This window comes from Protopterus annectens, chromosome 2.part0 (genome assembly GCF_019279795.1).
Source record: "Protopterus annectens isolate FY-2018-M chromosome 2.part0, PAN1.0, whole genome shotgun sequence".
NCBI lineage: Eukaryota > Metazoa > Chordata > Ceratodontiformes > Protopteridae > Protopterus > Protopterus annectens.
In genome coordinates, this window is record NC_056728.1 from 1,692,421,314 (window position 1) to 1,692,444,926 (window position 23,613).

At 44.4% G+C, this 23,613-nt stretch overlaps 1 protein-coding gene across 1 annotated transcript in view; it reads right to left on the reverse strand.

Annotated features, from left to right (window-relative positions):
• Window positions 1-369: 369 nt before the first annotated feature.
• Window positions 370-23,613, reverse strand: part of JADE1 (jade family PHD finger 1) — a gene marked incomplete in the record, with an annotated part of 774,739 nt that continues 751,495 nt past the window's right edge. Inside the window, 2 exon segments of the mRNA XM_044060432.1 lie at window positions 370-2,107; window positions 4,604-4,716. Coding sequence (XP_043916367.1) covers window positions 1,191-2,107; window positions 4,604-4,716 — 1,030 coding nt within the window.

Consider the following 23,613-nt stretch of genomic DNA (forward strand, 5'->3'; position numbering starts at 1 on the left):
AGTAACGTATGAGAAATGAGATACAAAACTGTATGAGCCAGAAAAGAAATCACAAGCTCATGTTACGTGTGCTTATACAGCCAGACAGCATGGCATGCACCAGCAACAACCACCCCCCAAAGTACAGCAGCTTCTCAGAAAAATGCCATATTCTGACTGGTGGCAAATGTAGTGACCTACTGGGGGACCCCAGTATTAGACGTTAGTATCACCATTTTTATTTATTTATTTTTACAAAACTAGTTAAACAGCTATCTATCAAAAATTTAGCTTTCTGAAATGATGTGTCACTTAAAAGGCATTTGATCTGCCCAAGCTTACATATATTAGTGTCAAACTAATTAAACGTACCAGTGTGAACTTCAAACCTGGTGTACCATTTACATTTTAATCTCTTTATTGCTGCTACCCTAATTAAGTGCAATTAGCTTGTTAAAAAGAACAAAATTAGTGACTAAACAAAAATATCAGTTCCCCATTCACATTTCAGGAAGCTGCAACTGTACACACTTTTGTTTTAGAAAATGCATTTCATCTAGGTTTATTAAACTTACAACCAATATCTGACTGTTGACTATACTTAATATTAAGTAGGTATTTTGGGGTGAAAGGTGCGGTACCGGAAATGATCAAAGTACATAAAACATAATAATTTGTAAACAAGAGTTGCATGTGAAACTGTAAAACCACTGTCAAACAGTGTTTATGAGTCATTAGTGTCAACTCTTCGCAGTAGTACTGCATGACATTCTCTCAAAGTAAGTGCTACTAAACTAAACAAAAGACTGTGCTTACAGGGAAAATAAGCAGAATTCATTACAAATCCTAACTGAGTATATAAATCCTAGCTTCTAGATTGGTCCATCAAGCACGGTCATTCATTTGCGTGACCTCTTCAATAGCTGCTTTAGTGTTTCAACAACAGGTTCTCTAGGCGTGGCTCATCTTAGAAAAATGACATTTTGTATGTCAAAACATTTCAAAATGTACACACCATTACAAAATTGTCCAGGAACAGTATATAACACACTTCTTTAGATGCAGGCATTCACATATCAGCTGTTTCTGTGTACCAAAAAAAAATACCTGCAGAAGCAAACCAAGCAAAACCTGAACTCACTGGTATCAGTAGTGATACATCTTTGTGGGTAGCGACCACCGGCAATAAGTTAATGTTACTCAACATTGGATCAGGAAGCTAGTATGCTTCTCCTAATGATATTAGTCTCATACCTCCTGTTAATGTTATTTGTACTTAGCCTGTGGGGCCTGCACTTTTTCTTTGTTTCTATCTCAGAATCACTCATTTCGGCATCTGGAGTATATCCGTCATTCTCAATGTCTGTCTTTAGTCTGTTTTTTGCACTCTCTTTACACTTAACTGTACTCATGCTGAACTGGTAGTCCTTATTGTCTTGGCATACTTCCAGCTGCATTTCAGCTGTATGTTGGCGTTCTCCTTTTTTAGGTATTTTGAATCCCCCCCAGTTTTTTACTGGACCTGTAGGGACACGAGGCACTTTGACTACAATTTGCTTACAACTGCTTCTATTTATTGACCCATTGCACTTGGTCACTGTGTCCCCAGATGGCTTACGGATGCCAGATGCAAATGATTTGCTGTTACTGCAACTTGACAGATGCAAAGTTCTTCCCCTGTTATCTGACTGCAATTCTGTGGATCTTAAAGGCCTGTGCCTCTCTTTAGAAGAACCTTTTTCTCTCAGTCCAAATCTGGGCTCCTCACTTTGGGACTGGTTATCTCTCCTCTTCCTATGCTCAGGCACAAGTAGTCCATTCCTCTGTTGTGCAGAAGCAAGCACTGCCTCTGAGTTTTCTTTAGCTATGTGGCTGCCCTGAGTTACGGTACCTTTATCCTTTTTGTTCCTGTAATCTGATTTATTGCAGTCACTGTACATACTGATTTTTTTGGTCAGTACTTTGTCTTTCTTCTGTGCGACCTTTGCCGAGTGCCTTTCTGAAGAATGAAGATGCTCCTTGCCCATAATAAATGACTGCCACTTGAAATCCTCCATATGAGAGGCCTGAGCAGATTGAGGTATCCAAGTAAACTGCACACTTTCTGGAAAAACTGACAAGGGTAGACCTGTAGATCAAAACAAAAGTACAACTTTAACAAATATGCTGTACTGCAGCATGCCTGCAATTTCAGAAATACTGTATCATTTTTATTGTCCAACTTCAAAACTCAGTACAGAAGCACTAGTAAGACCACACACTACTGTCATCTCATTTCTACTACAAGCTTATTTTATACTTTCTGTTGATTATTTTAGCCAAATGTAAGCCATAAAATACATATCACAGTTATAAGTCCCTTCATACTTATCCTTGTGAATATAGCAGGCTTTTAAAAATTCCTTGTTTGGTAGCTCTTACTTTAACAATCAATTACATTGATTTAGATAACCTTTCAGATTTAAAAATGTGCAACAGTTTAATATGACTGCTTGCACCAGTGACCTCTGAAATATGCCTCAATCTGAAGATAAAAGATTTTTTGGGGGGGGCTCCTCCTCCTAGGTCTGAAAAAACTATTTCTTCATGGAGTTTGGTGATGCTTACAGAATTTGTAGAAATCCTGAAATAATGCTACAAGTGGAAAGAAAAAAAAAGGCAAATAGGAGGATCCTAGATCCTGGCTAGAAAAGATCTACTACAGTTCACTTAGCTAGTTATTAGCTGATCCACCAAATTCTTGGGAATGAAAGGTGGTTGAGAGTATAGTGCTGACAATGCTAGATTATACAACAACCCCCCCCCATTAATATTCCAAAATGTGCACGCTGATTGGTCAGCGTGCACATTGTAAATCAGACTTATATTAATGGAAAAAGGTCTGGTCGCACGGACTTTTTCCATTAGTATAAGTCTTTTTTTTACACACTGTCTCACCTATGTTAAAGGAGTTTAACATAGTGGGACAGCTTTAAAAAAAGCAACAGAGAATCTCCGTTGCTTTTTTTAAAGCTGTCTCACTATGTTAAACCCATTTAACATTGCGAGACAGCTTTAAAAAAAGCAATGGAGAAAGCAAGATCTCCGTTGCTTTTTACAAACTGTCTCGCTATGTTAAATGGGTTTAACATAGCGAGACAGCTTTAAAAAAAAAACAACGGAGATTCTCCGTTGCTTTTTCTAAAGCTGTCTCGCTATGTTAAACTCCTTTAGCATAGGGAGACACTTTGTAAAAAGCAACGGAGATCTTGCTTTCTCCATTGCTTCCACCCACAGCTCTGATGTTCTGTGTAAGCATACGCATGTGCAGTACATCAGAATTGCCGCAGAATACCAGACAGCTGCGGAAGGGAAGCAAGGAGGCATTATACAATGCCATTAGTTAAGGAAAATTATTTTTCTTTTTTCCTTAAATAATGTCATTGTATAATAGCAATAACCCACTTCTGGGTGTGGGTAATGCTGGATTTACCCAAGGTTGTCTTTGTTTGGCCACTCGGGCTTCGCCCTCATGACCAAACCACACCAACCGTGGTTAAATCCAGCATTACCCACACCCAGGCGTGGGTTATTGCTATAATAACTAGCATGTGTAATGTGAAGTTGGTAGCAAAATAAAACTACTAACATGATACCTTTTCTCCCTAAATAGAAAATAAGTGACATTTTTAATGAAGCATTAACACTCAATAGTTACTCTCATCAAATAATATTGCAGTTTAAGGTATTAAAAGGGTAAAACTCCAATGACTCTGAATTAGCACTGCAAAATTCAAAGAACAATGCAGCAAGCACATTGCATATGGTTTACTATAAAGTTAATGTACATTGACTTGAATTAACTTAAGTGATCAATTATCCTTAAACATAAGTTATGTATTTACTGTAACAGCTCTGTGTTGCCTTTTTCTATCTGGTTCAACATGTGACTTATCAGATCTGTCCCGGATCCAAAGCTGGACTTTTTCAGAGACACTTCAATCCAGGAGCTCTGCCTCCTCTACCCGTAATACATTGCTCTCCCTACCCACTTCAGATCGAGTTTACCCCCGAATGCTTCCCTATCCTAAAAGGATAACATTCACAACTCGGGGAAATGACAGATGGGAACATAGGAGGGGAAGAGGAGGGAGGGATGGTTGAACCAGATGGAAAAAGACACAGATCTAACATTATGGTAAGTACACAAGTTTCACATCTGATGATGTCTTTTCCATCTTGATTTAACCCTTGGGACAGAGTCTACAGCCATGTATCTTTTCAGACGGACCTTATGAGAGAACACTCTGAAAATAGTGGAACTAAAAAAGGCACTGAACAATGGGACACTGAGTACTAGACCAAGTAGCAACAGCACAATCATCATCAACAGAAGCCTTACAGAAAAAGGCAGTAAAAGCTGCAACTGCTCTAACAGAATGACCTCTAGGTTTAGCAAGTAAGTATCTTCCTCTCAAAGTATACACAAAAGAAATGCAACTGGATATCCACTTGGATAAGGTTGTCTTGGACACAGGCTCTCTCAGGGAAACAAAGAGGTGCTCAGTTTTCCTAAACATTTTTGTCCTGTCCAAATAAAATCCAAATTGTCTATGTACATTCAGCCAATGAAGTAAATATTTACCTTTGTTACTGAAATTTGGAAAGAAAACTTGCAAGAGAATAAGCTGGTTCAAAGTAAACTCTGAAGCAACCTTGGCCAATAAGGAGGGATTCATCTTGGCAGTAACCCTGTCCCTATGAAAAATCAAATAAGGAGGAACTGAAGACAGTACATGAAGCTCAGAAACTCTTCTGGCAGACATGACTGCCTCCAGAAAAATGGCCTTCCAAGACAACAACTTCAAGGAAACAGTAGATGAAAGCTTAAAAGTAGAGCCAGCAAGCACTTGAAGCAAAAAAGGGAGATCCCAGGGAGATGAGGGAGATGCTGGATTACAAACTGGAGGCTGAAATAAAAAAGTACCCCTCGAGAAAGCCTTGGAAACATTTAGGACTGCAACATGACTACTATCCCTGCTAACATAAAAATGGCAGCAAGTTGAACTTTACCAACTGAATAGCTCAACCAGACAGATTAGCTAGAAAATCCAAAATGGCATCTAACGGGACTAAAAAGGGGTCCAGACCTTTGTAAGAAGCCCAGATAGCAAAACATTTCCATTTACTTGCATTAATCTTCTGAGTAGAAGGTATCTGAAAACAAAAGAACACTGCTACTTCTGTCAGACAGCTTGGGATCCCTGGTCAACACTGGAATTCGAGAATCATGTGGTTAACCTGGGACTGGATGAAGGAATCCCCACAGGATGGGATATCAGATAGAATGAGATCCAGTACCCAAGGTGGGTGATACCAGAGAAAGGGGAACTGCACTTGTCAGGCCCAGAACAGAGTGAAGAGAATCACTGTCACTCTGCAACAAGATGCCTTATGTAAAAAATGTGATTAAGAGGGGCATAGGTGGCTAAGTGTACAGGAGAACCCAGGGGCCAAACATACACAACAGCATCCCTAGTCAACTGTCCCTTGGGGGAACCAGAGCATAGAAACTACAGCACTTTGTACTGGATGGGGTGGCAAACTGGTTGCAGCAGGGCCCAGCATCAGAAGATCTGATCTGCTATTTCTAGGTTCAAGGACCACTCATGAGGAAGGAGAGCATTCCAGCTCAAAATGTCCTCTAGGATGCCGGATTTCCCCAAGATGTGCAATGCAATCAAGCTGCTGAGAGGACATCACCCACTATCACACTCTCATGGCCTCCCAACAAAGAGGGTAAGATCATGTTTCTCCTTGCTTGTTCAGGTACCAAACCACAGACATCCATTTGGACAGAAGTCACACCCTTGGGAAGCAGGTCCTGAAAGGCATTGACTGCTAGTAGGACAGTTAGCTCCAAGACACTGATGTAAAGCCTGGCCTCACAAGCTGATCACATCCATGGACCATTCTTCCTTGAAATGCCCCCCATGGAAAGATCTGTAATCACTGTGGCCTGGAGCTGGGGAAGAATGAAGGCCTGCCCAGGGGTGACCAGAGGTGACTCCAACAACCATCAGAAGTGATGCCAACAACAGTTTGTTGCTACAACTGGAAAATCCATGTGATGAGTGAGGAAAGACCATTGAGCTGCTAACATCCAATGCAAGTTCCTCATATGCTACCTTGCTATAGGAACTAGACAAATAAGAAGTTATGTACCTACCATAACGTTCCATGTTAGTTGTCTTCTTCTCGCCTTCTTTCTTGCTGGATGGGTTCGGAGCCGGCCAAAACTAAAGCTCAAGAGCTAATTCCACCGGCTCGAGGCTCCCCTATATCCCACAATGCTAGGCGGTAACTACTCAGATCTCGTTTGATAGCTATACCAAGCAATCCTAGTCTCCATAGAATGGAGTAGGGAAACCCACCTCAAAACAATCTGCGTAAAAGTATCGCAGACCGCGGTAAGGATAAAAGAGGTGGAAGAACGTGTGGGAATGACAACTTCCAGAGGAAGAACACAAACTGAATTCCTGTCGGTCTGTCCAGGCTTGGGGGAAGGAGGGTGGGACGCAAGAAAGAAGGCGAGAAGAAGACAACTAACATGGAACGTTATGGTAGGTACATAACTTCTTAATGTTAAGTTGTCAATCTCGCCTTCATTCTTGCTGGATGGGACCGTGTCCCTAGCACCTTATCCCGGGTGGCCTATCGGAACAGACTCTTGAGAACAGTGGAACCAAAATTGGCACGGCTTCTGGAAACCATGTCCAATTTGTAATGTGAAATGAATGTATGAGGAGAAGCCCAGGTGGCTGCTGCACAAATGGAATCTATTGGCAGCCTATCCTGAAAAGCTACGGATGTAGCTAATGCCCTAGTTGAATGAGCTCTAGGTCTTGAGGGTAGTTTTGGTGTCTGATCTCATAGATGAAGGTAATTGTAGAGGTGAGCCATCTAGAGAGGGATACTTTAGTAACTGGAAGGCCCAATTTCCTTCGCATATGACAGAAACAATTGATTAGATTTCCTGAATTGTTTAGTCCTGTCTAAGTAATATCTAAGTTGGCGATGAACATCCAAAAAATGTAGCTTTTGTTCTGACCTGTTCGAATAGTTAGGGAAAAAGACGGGGAGAGCAATAATTTGGTTTAGGTTTATTTGAGAGGAAACTTTAGGCAAAAAGGATGGATTAGTATGGAGGGATACCCTGTCTTTGTGAAACACTAAGTAAGGAGGACGACTGCACAGAGCATGGAGTTCAGATACCCTTCTCGCTGAAGTTACAGCTACCAGAAAAAGTGTCTTCCAAGAAAGCAACTTCAGAGAACATGAAGCCGGTTCGAAGGGGAAGAATTAAAGATGCCAGAACCAAGTTCAAATCCCATTGAGGCGGGGATCTTTGATTGGAGGTTTGAGAAGAAATACGCCTTAAAAAGGCTTTACAGAGTTTGTGAGCCATGATGCTAGACTCTGAAACACCAACATGAAAATTTGATATGGCAGCCAATTGAACTCTAATGGTAGATGCAGAAGATCCTAAATGAAAGAGTTCTGCTAGAAAGTCTAGAATAGTCTGGATAGGTGCAGTAAAGGGATCTATGTTTCTTGATGTTGCCCAAAAAGAGAAGCGTTTCCATTTGCTACTATAAATCTTCCGGGTAGAGGATTTATGAGAGGCTATCAAGATATCTCAGACCGAGCGAGATATTGAGGGAAGCCTGGCTAAGGTTGGAATCGGAGAAACCACGCCGTGAGGTTTAGAGAAGGCAGAGATTGGTGCAGCTGACCCGATTGGTGGGTTATCAGATCTGGTACTGGGTCCAGATGCCAAGGCTGCTCCAAAAGGTAACGATGAAGAAAGGGAAACCATATTTGTCGAGGCCAGTAAGGGGCAATGAGGATCATTGTCACTCTCAAGGCGATGGCTTTCTGAATTAGTTGAGATATCAGTGAAAAGGGGGGAAAGGCATATAGAAGTCCCCGGGGCCAATCGTGGACTAGAGCGTCTCTGGTGGGATGGCCTGGTAACGGGAAGAGAGTGAAGAAGTCGTGACACTTGCTGTTTTGGGGAGTAGCAAAAAGATCGCAGCAAGGCTGGCCCCATCTTAGGAATACTTCTTCTAGAACTGATTTCTTTAGAGACCACTCGTGGGGCATGAGAATTGCTCTGCTCAATTTGTCTGCAATAACGTTGGATTTCCCGGGAATGTGCGTTGCTATCAGAAAACGCTGAGAAGAGATTGCCCATTGCCAAAGTCTGAGTGCCTCTCGACATAAAGGGTATGATCTGGTTCCGCCTTGTTTGTTGATGTACCACACTACGGACATGTTGTCCGTTTGAATTGCAATAGTCCCAGTGGGAAGAGAGTCGTGAAGGGCTTGCAACGCTAAAAGCACTGCTCTCATCTCTAAGACGTTTATGTGCAAGTGGCACTCGAAAGGTTGCCACATGCCCTGGACTGTCCTGCCTGATAATGCCCCCCCCCCACCCGATCAGGGAGGCGTCTGTTGTCAACGTGGCGACTGGGGGGGGGGGGGGGGGAGTGAAGAGTCTTCCTCGGAGGAGTTGAGGTGATGTGATCCACCAAGACAGTTGATTCTTGCATGATTGAGTTATCAATATGGTATGGGACATCGGGAGCTGTTGAAAGGACCATTGAGTACACAACATCCATTGGAGGATCCTCATGTGAAAGCGAGCTAAGGGGAGAAGGGGAATAGCTGCTGCCATGAGTCCTAACACCTTCAAAACTAGTCTGGCTTTGACTTTGTTGCATTGTAAGAGAAGGGAAACTTGGTTCCGAATGTCGGACACTCTCTGCTCTGTGAGTCTGGCTGAAAGATTGAGTGCGTCTAAGATGGCGCCTATAAAGGTAATAGATTGACAAGGCGACAAGGCAGATTTTTCGAAATTTATCGAAATGCCTAGAGCTTGGCAAGATTGGATGGTGAAGTCCCTGGATAGAAGAAGCTGATGTCTGGTGGTGGAGGTAAGGAGCCAGTCGTCTAAATATGGAAACACCTGGAATCCTTGACGTCTCAAGTGAGCCGTGACCACTGCCATGCATTTGGTAAACACACGGGGGGCTGTAGTGAGACCAAAGGGCAGGGCCCTGAACTGGTAGTGACTGGCTCCCAGCCTAAAGCGGAGATATCTCCTGGAGCGTCTGTTCATCTTGATGTGGTAGTACGCGTCCTGAAGATCTATCGAGCACATCCAATTGTCCTGACCCAAGAAGGGTAGAATGGACAGTAGCGTGACCATCCGGAATTTTGTTTTCCTGACATACTTGTTTAAGTAGCTGAGATCCAGTATGGGTCTCCAGTCCCCTGTTTTTTGGTACCAAAAGAATTTGGAGTAGATTCCGGATCCTTGCTGGTCTGCTGGGACTGATTGGATAGCTCTTTTTGATAGCAGCTTTGAAATTTCTAATGCTGCTTGTTCCCTTAGACCGGGTGGAACGTCTGGAAGGGATCTTTTGGGTTGGGATGGGATGTGAACAAAGGGAATTTTGTAACCCTCGGATATTATCGACTGTACCCATTTGTCTTGAGTAAGGGAAAGCCAGGCTTTTGGGTACAGGGATAATCTTCCCCGACTGCCTCCGAAGGTGGACAGCCGGGCAGCCCCTCAGGGATGCTGAAAGGGTTTGTCAGAGAACATTTCTCTGCTACCCTGGTTTTGGACCTCCTCTGCCTCTAGGGCGTCTATTATTATTATTCCCCTCTGCCTCTAGAGGGAATCGCCTTGTGCGTCAGATGAGACTCCTGGGATTGTTTGAACCACATCTTTCCTCCCTCTGACCTTTGGTATAGGGTCTAGAAGGGGTAGAAAAACGGACTCCTACGGCAGAGAGAGTCTTACCTTCTACCTCGCACCTGGTCAATGTATCCTTCACCTGTGGACCAAACAAGGATGATCCATCAAAGGGAGAATTGGTGAAGGACGCCTTGAAAGGGTCCGCAGTTACATAGCCGCATCCAGGCGTGACGTCGTAAGGCAACACCTGTGCCTGCGGCTCTACTCGCCCCATCTGCAGCATATGATACCAGCCGCATGGAGGAGTTAACGATGGAATTCAGAGTTGCCAACTGGGAGTTCATTGTGTCTTTGAACCCCTCAGCTGTAGGATCCTTTATCAGTTCACCCATATCCTTGAGTAAATCTCTCTGGAGACGAGTGAAGTGGCATAAGTAATTCAGTGAACGCATCGAAAAGGTCGCTGATGAAAACATCCGCTTGCCGTACCTGTCCATGGTCCTAGATTCCTTATTAGGAAGATGGACAGGAACCGAAGGATCAGCTAACTCCTTCTTAGTGGCCGCAGCCACCACCATGGCATCAACAGGGACACCTTTGGATAAAAAATCTTTATCTCTAGGGGCAGTAATAAATTTAGATGGTCTCCTCGGGGTGGGTTCCACTGAATCAGGAGCCGTCCAAGCCTTCCTTGCCACTACTTCCATAAGGGGGTCAAAGGGAGGGGACACCCAGGAGGTAGAAGGGCGAGAGCCAAACGCCTCAAGATACACTGACTCATCCTCCGAAGGGTTAAGGGCTGGCCAGTTCCCCCTCTGTTTCAGCATCTCAAGGATGTCAGCAAAGGAGACATCCTCAGAGGGGGACCGAGGGGAACCTTCGGATTCCTCTAAGTCAGTGTCAGAGGTGATAGACTCAGGGGAGTCAATGTGCTTCTTCTTGCACTGCCTCTTCCTTGGGGGATCTCCTGCCGGGTCAGGAGAGGCCTCGGAAGAGGAGGAAATTCCCAATGGGGAAACTTGAGGAGTTGGCTCTCTGCGGTCTAAGACAAGGGGGTGAGTAGAAATCACCGCAGGAGCCGACTGTGGGGCAGAACCTGGTTCTAGCACGCTCCGCATGACCTCGAAGGCACCCCTGTCAGGCAAGGCCAGAGGCCCCCGCTCCGAAGAGACAAGGACCTCCCCCGGCACAGACAGGGACGGCTCCGAAGCCGATGTCGGAGCCGAACTCACCAATGCCGAAGCCTCGAGAGGGAGAGTGGGGTCGGACAAGGGTCCGATGCCACTCTCCCCCTCGGAGCCGACGAGGGAAGCTCGGCGCCGAGATCCCTCCAAGGAGGAGATTGGAGCAGACGACGGAGCCGAAAGGGAAGGTATCGGATCCGACGCACCGACAGCCATGGCTCCGACAAGCCCTGGCTCCGAACTCAAAGGAGTCGGAGGAGGAATGTACTGGGGAACGGAAATAGCCACTGACTGGTGAGTCGGGCTATGCAGCATTTGGGCCAGTGCCTCGGACTTGAGAAGTCTACTCACGACCCTTTGCAAATCATGGTCAGATAACCTGGAAGACCGTGAGGAATGAGTTTTATGGCTCCGTTCAGAAAGGAGAGGGGATCCTGGCGCCGAATGCACGGAGCCGATAGAGGGGGATCTGGACCTCTTCCTAGACTGTGGCTCCGATAAAAGTATCGGAGCCGACGGAGTTTTATCAGCCTCGGCTCCAGCCGGAGCCGAGGTAACAGTATGAGGCTTGGAAACATCGGCTCCAGCCGGAGCCGATGTCGAAGCCGACTTAGTCTTTCCATCAGTCGACTCTGGAACCGGAGCCGACTGTTTGGAAGTTTTGGAAGGCTTCCCGACACAGACTGAGTCGGGGCCTTCAGGCTTTAATAAGCCCTGCAAGATTAGCTTGTTCTTGCGTTCCTGCAGGACTCTAGGGCTAAAACCATGACAAACAGCACAAGAGTCCTGCAAGTGCACAGGTCCCAGGCAATACACACAAGAAGTGTGACAGTCTGTCAGAGACATTTTCTGACAGCACGAGTCACACTTCTTGAAGCCTGAGACCTTGTCTTTTGACATTGTAAAAAGGAGTGCCTGACACAACACAAACACTACAGACACACCCTTTACAGAAAAAATTATTAAATTATTAAATTAAATTATTAAAGGCTAAAACAAGCCACAAACACACACACACACAAGCCCTTAACAGAAAAAAGGGACAACTGATTTAGTCACTAATGGACTGGGGGAAGGGTAGGGGCCGAAGGCCTACAAGGTAAGGGAAGAAAGGGAAAAAAGACTCGACAAACAGGGGTCGATTGAACTAAATACTTAAATTAAACTAAAAGGTTATGTATGACAACAAAAAAGGGGGTTTTAGAAGTACCTAATAAGGTAAAAGTCTAACTCACCTGCCTGAGCCGGTAGAAAAGCACCTCGTCAGCTATAGCGGCAAACGAGATCTGAGTAGTTACCGCCTAGCATTGTGGGATATAGGGGAGCCTCGAGCCGGTGGAATTAGCTCTCGAGCTTTAGTTTTGGCCGAGTCGGAGCCGAGGATCGGCTCCGAACCCATCCAGCAAGAATGAAGGCGAGATTGACAACTTAACATTAGATGTTGCCATGTGTCTGAGAAACCATAGAATTACAAAGTATGGGGCTTGTGAGATAAGATGGAAATGCTTCTGGCACAAACGGAAGTCAACCTGGTGATGGGAAATTTTTACTGTCTGAGAGACCACATCGAAATGACAGTTTATGAACTCCAAAAATTCCACTGGCTCCAGGTTGAACTTGTAATTCACTGCGAAGGTTAAAGACGGACACAAATGGATCAAGGAGTCCCAAACATTAAAGAGAGACACTCTCGTGGAGGCAGTGAGGAGCTAATCGTTCCAGGTACCAGAAGGCCTGGAAACCCTGCAGCTTAAGTCAGGCTGCCACGACTGCCATACACTTGGTGAACACCTGCGGGGAACTCTATGGTGAGACCAAAGGGCAATGCTTGCAAATGATAATGATTATTTCCCAGCCAAAAGTGCAGAAACCTCATGGACTGCCTTGCTATTTTTATGTAATGATAGGTACCCTTGAGATCTGTTGAGCACATCCAGTTGCCCTTCCTAAACAGAAGTATAATGGATTGACCCTCTGGAACTTGGTCTGTTTGATATAATGGTTCAGTTTGCTTAGATCCAAAATTGGTCAAAGGTCCTTGTTCACCTTTGGCACCAAGAACCTGGAATAAACCCTGACACCTCTCTGGTCTGGTGGGATCTCTTGGATGACTCGACTGTCCAGCAGCTTTTTAATCTTGGCTGCTGTCTCTCTTCTCTGATGGGATGGAATATCTGGAAGGGAATTTTGTGACTCTCTTGAGGAAAACAAAAATGGAACTGTGTAAATCTGGACATGGCTGTCAACACCTAAATGTCCAAGGTGATGGCCTCCCAAGCTTTTGGGTGGAGGGTCAAGCAACCTCCAGAAAATGGCAGTCAGGTAAACCCATCAGGTACAGTGAAAAGACCTACCGATGAATGCCCATGGAAGCCATGATTCTGCCATGTAGGCGGCATCTGTCATGGTTAACCCCCCCAACTTGAAGGGAACCATTCACCAGGAAGGAGCATCCTGGAAAGGTTGCTGCAACTTACGTAAAAAGAGACCCTCCCCTCCATCTAATTCCTAGAGAAGAATCGCTTAGAGGTTTCAAAATTTACACACACAGCAGACAGCGTCTTTCTTTCCTGTTCACTCCTAGTCAGTGTGTCCTTGACCTCCGGGCCAAACAGGGAAAAACTGTCAAATGGGGCATTGACACAGGACTCTTAAAAGCAATCCGCAAAATTGCATAAGCACATCCAGGACAGCCAGTGCACAGCAAAGTCAGTGCCTACCACGTGAGATGTGCCATTCAGCTGTGCTGAACTGCTGCATGGGCATGTTATTTATCAACTGCATTGCTGACAGCAGAGTCTCAAAAGTCTTTTGTGCCTCCACAGACTGCTGGGTCTTTACACATTTGACACTTCTGACACAAAGTCCTGATGAAGCCTTTTCAAAACAAAGGTAACTGAAGCATATGCATGCTTTCTCCTATTGTCCAAAGCCTGGGACTCCATATGGGGAAGGTGGGGTGGACCAAGCAGTTCTCTTCCGAAATATCCTTCTTGGTGGCCACCATCACCATGATCGTATCAACTATAGGACCCTTACTCCAGTGTGGACAGTTTTTAGGTGGGGCTAGAATCCTGTCTTGCTTCCTGGGGATTTGTTCCACTATGTTGGGTTCTCTCCAAGTCCTCTGAGACAAAAGGATAAGCACATATGAAGGGGACCACCCATGATGTGGATGGGCCCAAACCAAATGCCTCCAGAAACACCACTACTACAGGAAGGGGCTTCTGAGGTCCACCCTCCATCTCTCTCAACAGTTCTAAAGAATTGCCAAAGGAAGCATCACACGGGTACTATGGGAGCCTTCCCCTTTATTGAGGTCAGTGTCCTTGGTGAGGGATTCCTCAGGGGGAATTCACATGTTTCCTCTTGCATCAACTCTTACTTTGTGCCTCCCAGACTGGGGAGCCCCAGGGGTGGAACTGGAAGAGGCACACCCCCCACCTAAAAGCAGGGATTATTGGAGTCCAGAGGGGGTAGGCTATTGTGGAATGAGATGACACGCATCCAGAGGCCCAGATAAGGATAAAGGGGAAGAATTCGCAGCTGCTGCTGACCAATCCATCTCTAACCTGGAGAAAATTCTTTCCACTGCGTAGAAAGCCAAGGCTGAGCTGGCACTCCTTTGACCCAAGTGAAATACCAGTCCCCATCACCGACTGGGAGACTGCTCCTACTGAATAAGTGCTTTCAGACATCCTTAATGAAGGCTACCAACAGTCTTCCAAACAGGAAAACACATGCAGAGCCTTCTACTTGGCTTCAGTCATCCCACTCAACACAATATGTACAATTAAGAATGAAGAAAGTTGAAATGGCAAGTTTAGTTGTTAAAGATAAGTTCTACTGAATATGATGGCTACCAATCTCCTGTGTGGACTCCAAACAGTTAGGTGCTAAAAGGCACCCACCATACTTAGCAGCAGCACATGGGTAGCTTGTGCCAGAAGGGGCATAATCCCTGCACTGCCACTGTACTGAAATTAATGTGCCACCTGCTATGGTGGATGAAGCAGCTCAGGTGAAGGTCTGGGTTGAAAGCCTCCTGGCCGTTTAGAACTAGGAAGAAACAGGACCAGAACTCAAACCCTGTCCTAAATAGGGGCAGCCTCTTTACCTCCTTTCTGCAGCTGTATTTTAGCCCGTCCTAAGAGCTCTCCTACGATGGTCTAGTCTCTTAGTGGAGTACTTTCTTGGAAAGAACCTAGCAATGATTTGAATGATAAGATCATGTCTGAAGCCTGCTGGTCCCTCACTGGAGATTTTCCAGGGCGGGAAAATCTCTTGAGAATGGCACTACTCTTTTCCAGTACAAGATGACAACACATGCTACAGGGCAACTTAGCTGTCAACAGAGGGAGTAAGACCATGTGACATTCAAACGCCTTCCTTGGTCTGCAAAAAAGATTCTCCTCTTTTCGGGTCAGCTAGGTTTACACAGTGAAAAGGAAAAGTGTGACCAGGGAATCACAACTGTCCTCAATAGCTGTAAAGGACTGCTTCCTTTTCAAGAAGCCATGTCCTATGCATTGAGAGGCCTGCTCAAAGAAAGCCTGCCAATTAAACCAGTCATTAACAATGTTGTCCCTGAACTCCCCGTTAAGGTAGAATAGCCTGAGTGACATCATCTTGTGCAGATGCATGCTTGAACCTGTGACTTTGATCACTATGCTAGTACAGGGTTGCATGGTAGCCCATTATGAAGGCCACAGAAAGAATCTTCAACACTTCCTCTTGGAGTCAGACTTATGAAGATTAACAAGGTTTTGCAGTGACTGCCCCGTAGGGCAAACTAGAACTTGGGCAGGGGAGACAAAAAAAAAACTGAGGGATCAAAGCCCCAACACAGCACAATAATACACTCTCCTGGTACTACCCCACGTCTTTAGACTTTTGTGATAAGATGGTAAAATATAGTGGTTTCTGGGGAATATGCTAGACTGAGGACATCACAAAGGAGTCAACTTGGGGATGCTTGGTGAAATATTTGCTCCATTCAGACAGGAACTTGTACAAGCATGCTCCATTTTGGGAGATGCAGTAAGAGCAGAATCTGGGAGCTTCCAGGTTGCAACAATCTCATTTTTAATGATGGCTTAATGGAAGGTATGACCCAGAGCTTCACCTTCTTTTCCAGATAAGCATTTAGTTGCTGATATGGAACAGGGAAATGGGTGCTTGAGGCCAGTCTACTGAAAACAGCAGAAGTATCAAGATCTCTGTTACAGAATGGTCATCCAGAGGTCACCTATAGAGTGGGAAGTTGAAGGAAATGTACATCTGCATAATTTCCACTTACCGTAACAGTGGATGTTTATAGAACACACTGCCTTACTGGCATATGGGTAGTAATGTCCTACTACCCCACTCTCTGACAGTCTTCTTGGAACTCTAGACTCCTCCCCTCTGCATGTCTGTGCACGTGAAGGAGCAATCAGCTGCCAAAGCAGGAAAGTCATTCACAGCTACAGACAGCAGAAGAGATAAAAAGTTATGTACTCACCATAACATTTCATCTGTGTTGTCCATTTTCACTGTTCCTCAACTTTTGGGTTCAGATCCGATCCTCAGAGCAGACTATGCTGCTTCTACTAGCTCCTGGATGACTGAAAGGTCTTGAGCTCCTCCTTTTCCCATAATGCCCTAGTCCCTAACATACCTCAGACCTTGTCTGTGGCTTTTATATCCATAGAGCATTGAGAAGGAATAACCATATTAAAATAACCAAGAAAAACTAAGAGTCAAAGTAAGCAAGTGTTCTTCAGCATCTTTGTTCCTTCCAAAAGAATAACTAGGAAGGTATGGTGGGAGGGTAGCTGAGGAAGAATGAAAATGTACAACACAGATGGAATGTTATGGTGAGTACATAATTTCTTTATCTGATGTTGTCAATTTTCATTTGTTACTCAACTCTTGGGACACAGTCCCCAGATACCTAAACCCCGGGAGGACTCTAAGGAAGGACATTCTTGAGTACTATTGAACCAAATGTTGCTCTGCCCCAAGAGATCAGATCTAATTTGTAATGAGCAATAGAAGTATGAGGATTAGCCCAAGTTGGGGCTGCACAAATATCATCTAGAGAAGCTCTAGACAAAAAAGCTGAAAAAGTTGCCATAGATCTTGTGGAATGTGCTCTTGGTGGTTTGGGTAAGGTCAGTTTATGATAAACAAATGTAATACAATCCGTCAACCATTTAGCTAATGTTACTTTAGAGACTGACTTGCCTAATTTTGAATCCAAAAAAGATACAGTTTTTCTAAACTCTTTAGTTCTATGCAAGTAAAAACATAATTGTCTGAACGTCCAATAGGCGTAACATTTATTCATTTGGAAAGAAGACTGACAAATTGATAGTTTGATTCATATTAGAGTCTGACACCACCATAGGAAGAAAGAAAGGGCTGGTTCTTAAGGATACTCTTGCCTTAATGAAAAATCAAGTAAGGGGGCTTGGAAGACCAGGCCTGCAATTCAGAAACCCTTCTGGCAGAAGTAATTGCTACTAAAAATATAGTTTTCCAAGTTAAATATTTTAGTTCTGTCCTAGCTGAAGGTTCAAATGGAGAATGGGTTACAGATTGCAAAACATTTAAATCCCAAGTGGGAGTAGGATCTTTAATAGGAGGTCTAAGGAGAAGTGTTCCTCTTAGAAAGGCTCGACAAAGTGTGGAAGATGCTAGAGATGAATTATCTACTCCAACATGAAAGTTGGAGATGGCAGCTAATTGCACTTTTAACAGTAGTAGAGCTAGCTCCTTCGTTGAAGACTGATGCTAGAAATTCCACAGCTTTACACATAGGAGCAAAGAAGGATCTAATCGATTCTGCTGTACCCAAAATACAAATCTTTTCCGTTTACTTTCATGAAGTTTTCTGGTGGAAACTTTGTGAAATGATAAAATAACATGATGGACTGGGGAGGAGAACCTGGGCTGTCTAGCAATTAACGGAAGTGGAGAAACCATGTGGTTAATTTTAGGCCCGGAATGTTTGGATGAATTGAGTCTGTCGGGTGGGACTGAAGGTCCGGAGTTGCATACAGGATCCAAGGGAGGACAAAGAAGATGAGATCAAAGAAAGGGAAACCAAATCTGTTGAGACCAATAAGGGGCAATGAGGATGACTATTCTTTTCAGTCAAGATGCTTTCTGAAGAAATCTGGGGATGAGGGGTATCGGGGGTGGGGGTAGGCATAAAGGAGACTGATGGGCCAATCATGAAGATTAGCATCTCTCGATGAGTCCCCAGGTGGGGGAATGAGGGCAAAGAACCTGCTGCACTTGTTGCTCAGAGGGGATGCAAAAAGGTCACAGCATGGCTGACCCCATCGAAGGAAGATCCTCTCCACCATCTTCATGTTGAGAGACCACTTGTGAGTCATTAGAATAGACCTGTTTAACTTGTCTACAATCACACTGGACTTCCCTGGAATGTGTGTTGCTATCAGAAATCGAGTGGAAGAGATCACCCATTGCCATACTCTTAAAAGCTTTATGACACAGAGGGTAAGATTTGGTTCCCCCTTGTCTGTTGATGAACCAGACCACTGACGTACTGTCTGTTTGGATTGCAAAAGTCCCAATGGGGAGAGCGTCTTGGAAAGCCTGTAACACTAAGAGGACAGCTCTCATTTCCTGGACATTGACATGTGTGTTGGCCTCTTCAGCCGACCATGTGCCTTAGACAGTCTTTCCCAGGAAGTGCCCCCCTACCTGATCTTGAAGGTACGTGTGGTCACTATGGCCCTGAGTTGGGGAAGAACAAAGGGACGACCTTCTTGCACTTGACTTAACTGTATCCACCATAGAAGACACTTTTTGCAAGCTAGATTAGTCTTTATCTGATAGACAGATGGTGGTAAAGAATGGACCATTGAGTACCTAATGTCCACTGAAACATTCTCATATGGTACCTTGACAATGGTATTAGGATGACTGCCACTGACATGGACCCTAAAGCCTGAAGGATTAATTGAGCTGAGAGAGAAGAGTTTTGAATGATTTTTCCAGAACTGGACCTGAACAGTCTAAACTCTTGCCAAATCAAGAAATACTCTCTGCGTGATTGTGTTGAAAGACGAATCAACGAATTCTAATGTCTGAGTTGGTACCAGATAACATTTGTTGTAACTGATCGAAATACCTACATGGGAGCAAATCTGGAGTAAGTAATCTCGGGCTTGTATCAGTTGATGCCTGGTCAGAGCGGTGATGAGCCAGTCATCTAAATACAGAAACACTCAAAATCCTTGCCGCCTCAAGTGAGCAGTCACTACTGCCATACACTTGGTGAACACTCTGGGGGCTGTAGTGAGACCAAAGGGCAGAGCTCTGAACTGGTAATGACTGGCTCCCAACTGGAAGTGTAGATATCTCCTGGAGCATCAGTTCATTTTGATATGATAGTATGTATCCTGAAGATCTACTGAGCATATCCAATTGTCCTGATGCAGAAAAGGCAGAATGTACTGAACTGTGACCATCTGGAACTTTATATACTGAAGTGAATGATTTAGATTGCTGAGATCCAAAACTGGTCTCCAGTCCCGTTTTCTTTGGTGCTAAAAAGAATCTTGAGCAAGTTATGGACTCTCTTCGGTCTGCGGGGACTTCTTGGATGACTCCTTCTAATAGTTTGTGTATTTCTAGTGTTGCTGCCTCCCTCTGACTGGGTGGAACATCAGGGCTTTTCTTTGAAACCAGACGAAGTGGATGAGAAAATGGTAGGACATAACACCTCTGGATATTATCCTCTGCACCCATGAATCTTTTGTAATTTTTAACCAGGCTCTCTGGTGCAGGGATAATCTATCTCCAACTGCCTTCAGAGATGGATAGTTAGGCCTTCTTTCAGGAGCACTAATAGGATCCGTTAGAGAAAGAATCTCTTGATCCTTGGTTCGGTGGACATCCTCTACTGTGAGGTCAGCGTCCTCCATTAGAGTTCCCCCCTCTGCCTCTGGGGAACTATCTCCATGTGGATCTTGGAAGGGACCCTGGGATTTCTTCAACCACATCTTTCAACCTCCTCAATGATTCCTAGAAAAGGTTCTTTGAGGGGTTGAAATATGTACTCCACAGCATACAGGGTTTTACATTCCTGCTCACACCTGGAGAGCATATCTTTATCTTTGTGACCAAACAGGGAACTTCTGTCAAATGCAGCACTGACAAAGGAAGCTTTGAAGGGTGCTAAGTCACGCAAGCACATCCAGGCATGCCTTCTGACGGAAATGCCGCCTGTGAAGTACCTTCTGCTGCCTGAGAGATAAGCCCCATGGATGAACTGGAAATGGACTGAAGGGTAGCCAACTGAGAGCCAACAGTGTTCTCTGCCTCAGAGAATATGGTTCCAGAGAGGGATTTGTTAAGTTCTTTAATCAAATCTCTCTGGAGTCTTGTGAAGTGTGCTAGATAGTTCAGTGATCGAAGAGCAAAAGTCGCTGAAGCATAAACACACTTCCAAATCTGTCCAATGCCCTACACTCCCTAGTAGTAGGGTGGACAGAGGAACTCTGTTCTGCTAGTTCCTTCATGGTGGCTGCCACTACTACCATGGCATCAACCCGTACTCCTTTGCTCCAATGGAGTTTGTCCTTAGGGTATGCCAGGATTTTGTCTGGTCTCTTGGGTAGTGGTTCAACAGTATCCGGCTCTTTCCACACCCGCTGAGAGTCCAAATCAATGAGCTCATCAGTGGGCGGAATCACCCAGGAGGTAGACAGGCCAGCACCAAAAGCCCCCAGGAATACAGACTCCTTTTGGGAAGAACTGTGTGGAGACCAACCACCTCTTTGTTTTAGGAGTTCCAGAATATCTTCAAATGAGACATCAAGTGGTGATCTTTGGTACCCTTCACCTTTATCAAAGTCTGTATCTTCAGTGATAGACTCTTGAGGAGAGTCTGAGTGCCTCCCTTTTGCACTTTCTCTTCTTGGGAACTTCTTCAGTGGGATGTCCCAGAGAAGTGTCGGAAGAAATCAATGTACCCTGACAGATATTCTGGTGGCTAATTTGGGCTGGCTGTTCCTGTGGTAAGGATGTTTAAGGCTCAAGATGCAGAGACAAATGGACTAGGGTGGTTGGAGCCGAAGAAGGTGAAGTTTAAGCTCTAGGGATAAAGACAGCTCTCTCCACTACCTTGAATGCTTAATGCCTAAAAGAGAAGGAAACAGATGGCTCCAAAATAACATGCTTATGGGCTGTAAGGTCCCTCCCCCTTGAAGGCAGAACACAAAGAGGGAGTCGGAGCCGAATTGTCTAATGCCATGGCTCCAAGGGGAAGAAACGGCTCCAACAGCTTCAGAGTCGATTCTAGCACCCCAGACCTGGCACTTACACAACTGCTCCAAGTCGAAGATACTAGTATCTTTGGATCCAATGTGAATGACTCTGGAACCTTCAGATCTGACAACTCCAATACCAGAGGTTGGACTGGAGAAGGAGCAAGTGGAGGGGAGTCTATGATGGTCATAGGGTTAAATCCCTAACAAATGTCACAGCTTGATCAAGGAGTGATAGGCCTAGGCAATAGACGCTTTCAGAATCTGCATCTGATAGTGGAATGTTGTGGTCACAGGCTGAACATTTTTTGAAACCCAAGGGCTTCTCTGACATTTTAACTAAAGGTTGATTAAGCGCTAGACAGATACAGAAGCTACAAAGGATCAATAGCCAAAAGGCCAAGAAGCGATAGTGTAAAGATCATAGGATCATAGAAGGTTACGATAAAGATTTTTTTTTAATCTAAACAACTGCAAGTATAGAAATTTACCAACTATGTAAAAACAGGAGTACCCGAAGATACAGAAAGAACTACCAACAGTGGTAACTTAAAGAGGAGTACACAAGTACTTCAAAGGACAAAGGGAGTACACACTAGAAAATTTAGGAAATGCTGGGAATATAGATATAAAATATATTTAAGTAAATAAAATATAAGGTATAAGGTGAAGAAAATTATTTAACTCACTGAAATCCCAGAAAAAATGTAATGACTCGAGAGCTGAAACAGTGACCATGTCTGTACTCTAAGATGACAAACGAGACCTGAGGTATGTTAGGGACTAGGACATTATGGGAAAGGGAGGAGCTCAAGAGCTTTCAGTGATCCACAAGCTAGTAGAAGCAGCGGAGTCGGAACCGAACCAAAGAGTTGAGGAACAAATGAAAACTGACATCAGATCAAGCTTTATGGACACCTACTGTCCCAAACCAATGACAACACACACAACAAATGATACCAAATAAAAAATGGCCAGCAACCACAAAAAACAAACCTACATACATCCAGATAAAGAGGGGATGGTGGGAGCATGCTGCCAGTAAGGCAGTGTGTTCTATGAACATCTACTGTTAGAAGTTAAGTGGAACTTATGCAACTGTACTACATTCACACACACTGCCTTACTGGCATATGAGTAGATTCCCAAAGCTTACCCAACCTGGGAAGAGGAAGGATATGGGTCGAGAAACACCTGGAAAATGGCCCTAGTGAAACCTGCTCTGGATCAAGAAAAGGCATCCAGTTCCAGTTTGCACTGCTTCGTAAAAATACAGACCAGACACCAAACTGTTGCCTCCAGACTACTTGTAGAGTCCTCTCTTCTCCAAAATGCTACTGACTAGGACAGGCCCTAGTGGAATTTACCTTGCCTGGATTTGACTTGTCAGCGTATAACAAAAAAAAATAATACCAGAGGACAGTCATTGTGCAATGGTTTGCTTAGAGACAGGCTGACCTTTTCATTTCGTCCTATAGGGTGAAGGAAGTCTTTTGGTCTTCCTAAGGGGCTTTATTCTGTCATGGTAGTAATGAGGTGCCAATGCACATGCAAGGTATGAAGAATCCCCTCTCCCCAATTCTTAGGGTCTGGAAACGACACAGGGAGACTGATGGATCAATTAAGAGTGAAGAACTCAAACCACTTTTGGCATGAATGAAGGATTAGCAGAGAAACCGTGCACAATCCTATCCTTGTGGAAAACAAGATAAGGGTCCCCCACCATGAGAGCTTGCAGCACAAAAACTATCCTTGCAGATGTCCGAGCAATGAGTGAAACAGTTTTCCACATTAAGAATTTGAGATCAGCATGAGCTGCTGATTCAAAAAGTGGTGAAGTAAATTTTTCCTTGAACATAGTTCAAATCCCACGACGGAGGAATTTGCTTGACAGAGGGATCTCACATGCAACACGCATTTCATAAACTGCGTTACCAAAAGAGAAGAAGATGAAAGAGGGGGATGTACAGACAGACTAGCAGAGATGGCCGCTAAATGCACCTTAACGGATGCACACAATAAGCTATCCTGAAATACCTCAGATATTTCAAAACCAGGGGGATATTAACCTCAATGGACCCCCCCCCCCCATTCCCATGAAGGCACCACTTACAAAAACTCATCCATTTATAAACACAAGATTTTCTAGAAGCAAGTTTTCCTGGCCTACCTCCTGCTGCACAGACTCAAGAAACTAGGCTCTAGGTTGAGGCTACTGCAGACTAAAGTCATATTTTTTGTTTTAATTTTATGTTATTTAGCTGCAGATTGGGGTAGATGGTGGGAGACAGCACAGTTTCAGAGTCCATCTAGACAGAGGGCAAAAAATAAATAAATAGCCAGGTTAGTACAAACTAGTCAAGAAACGGTACTCTCAGTATACAAAGGGATAACACCCCCTATATTGTCCCTTAAA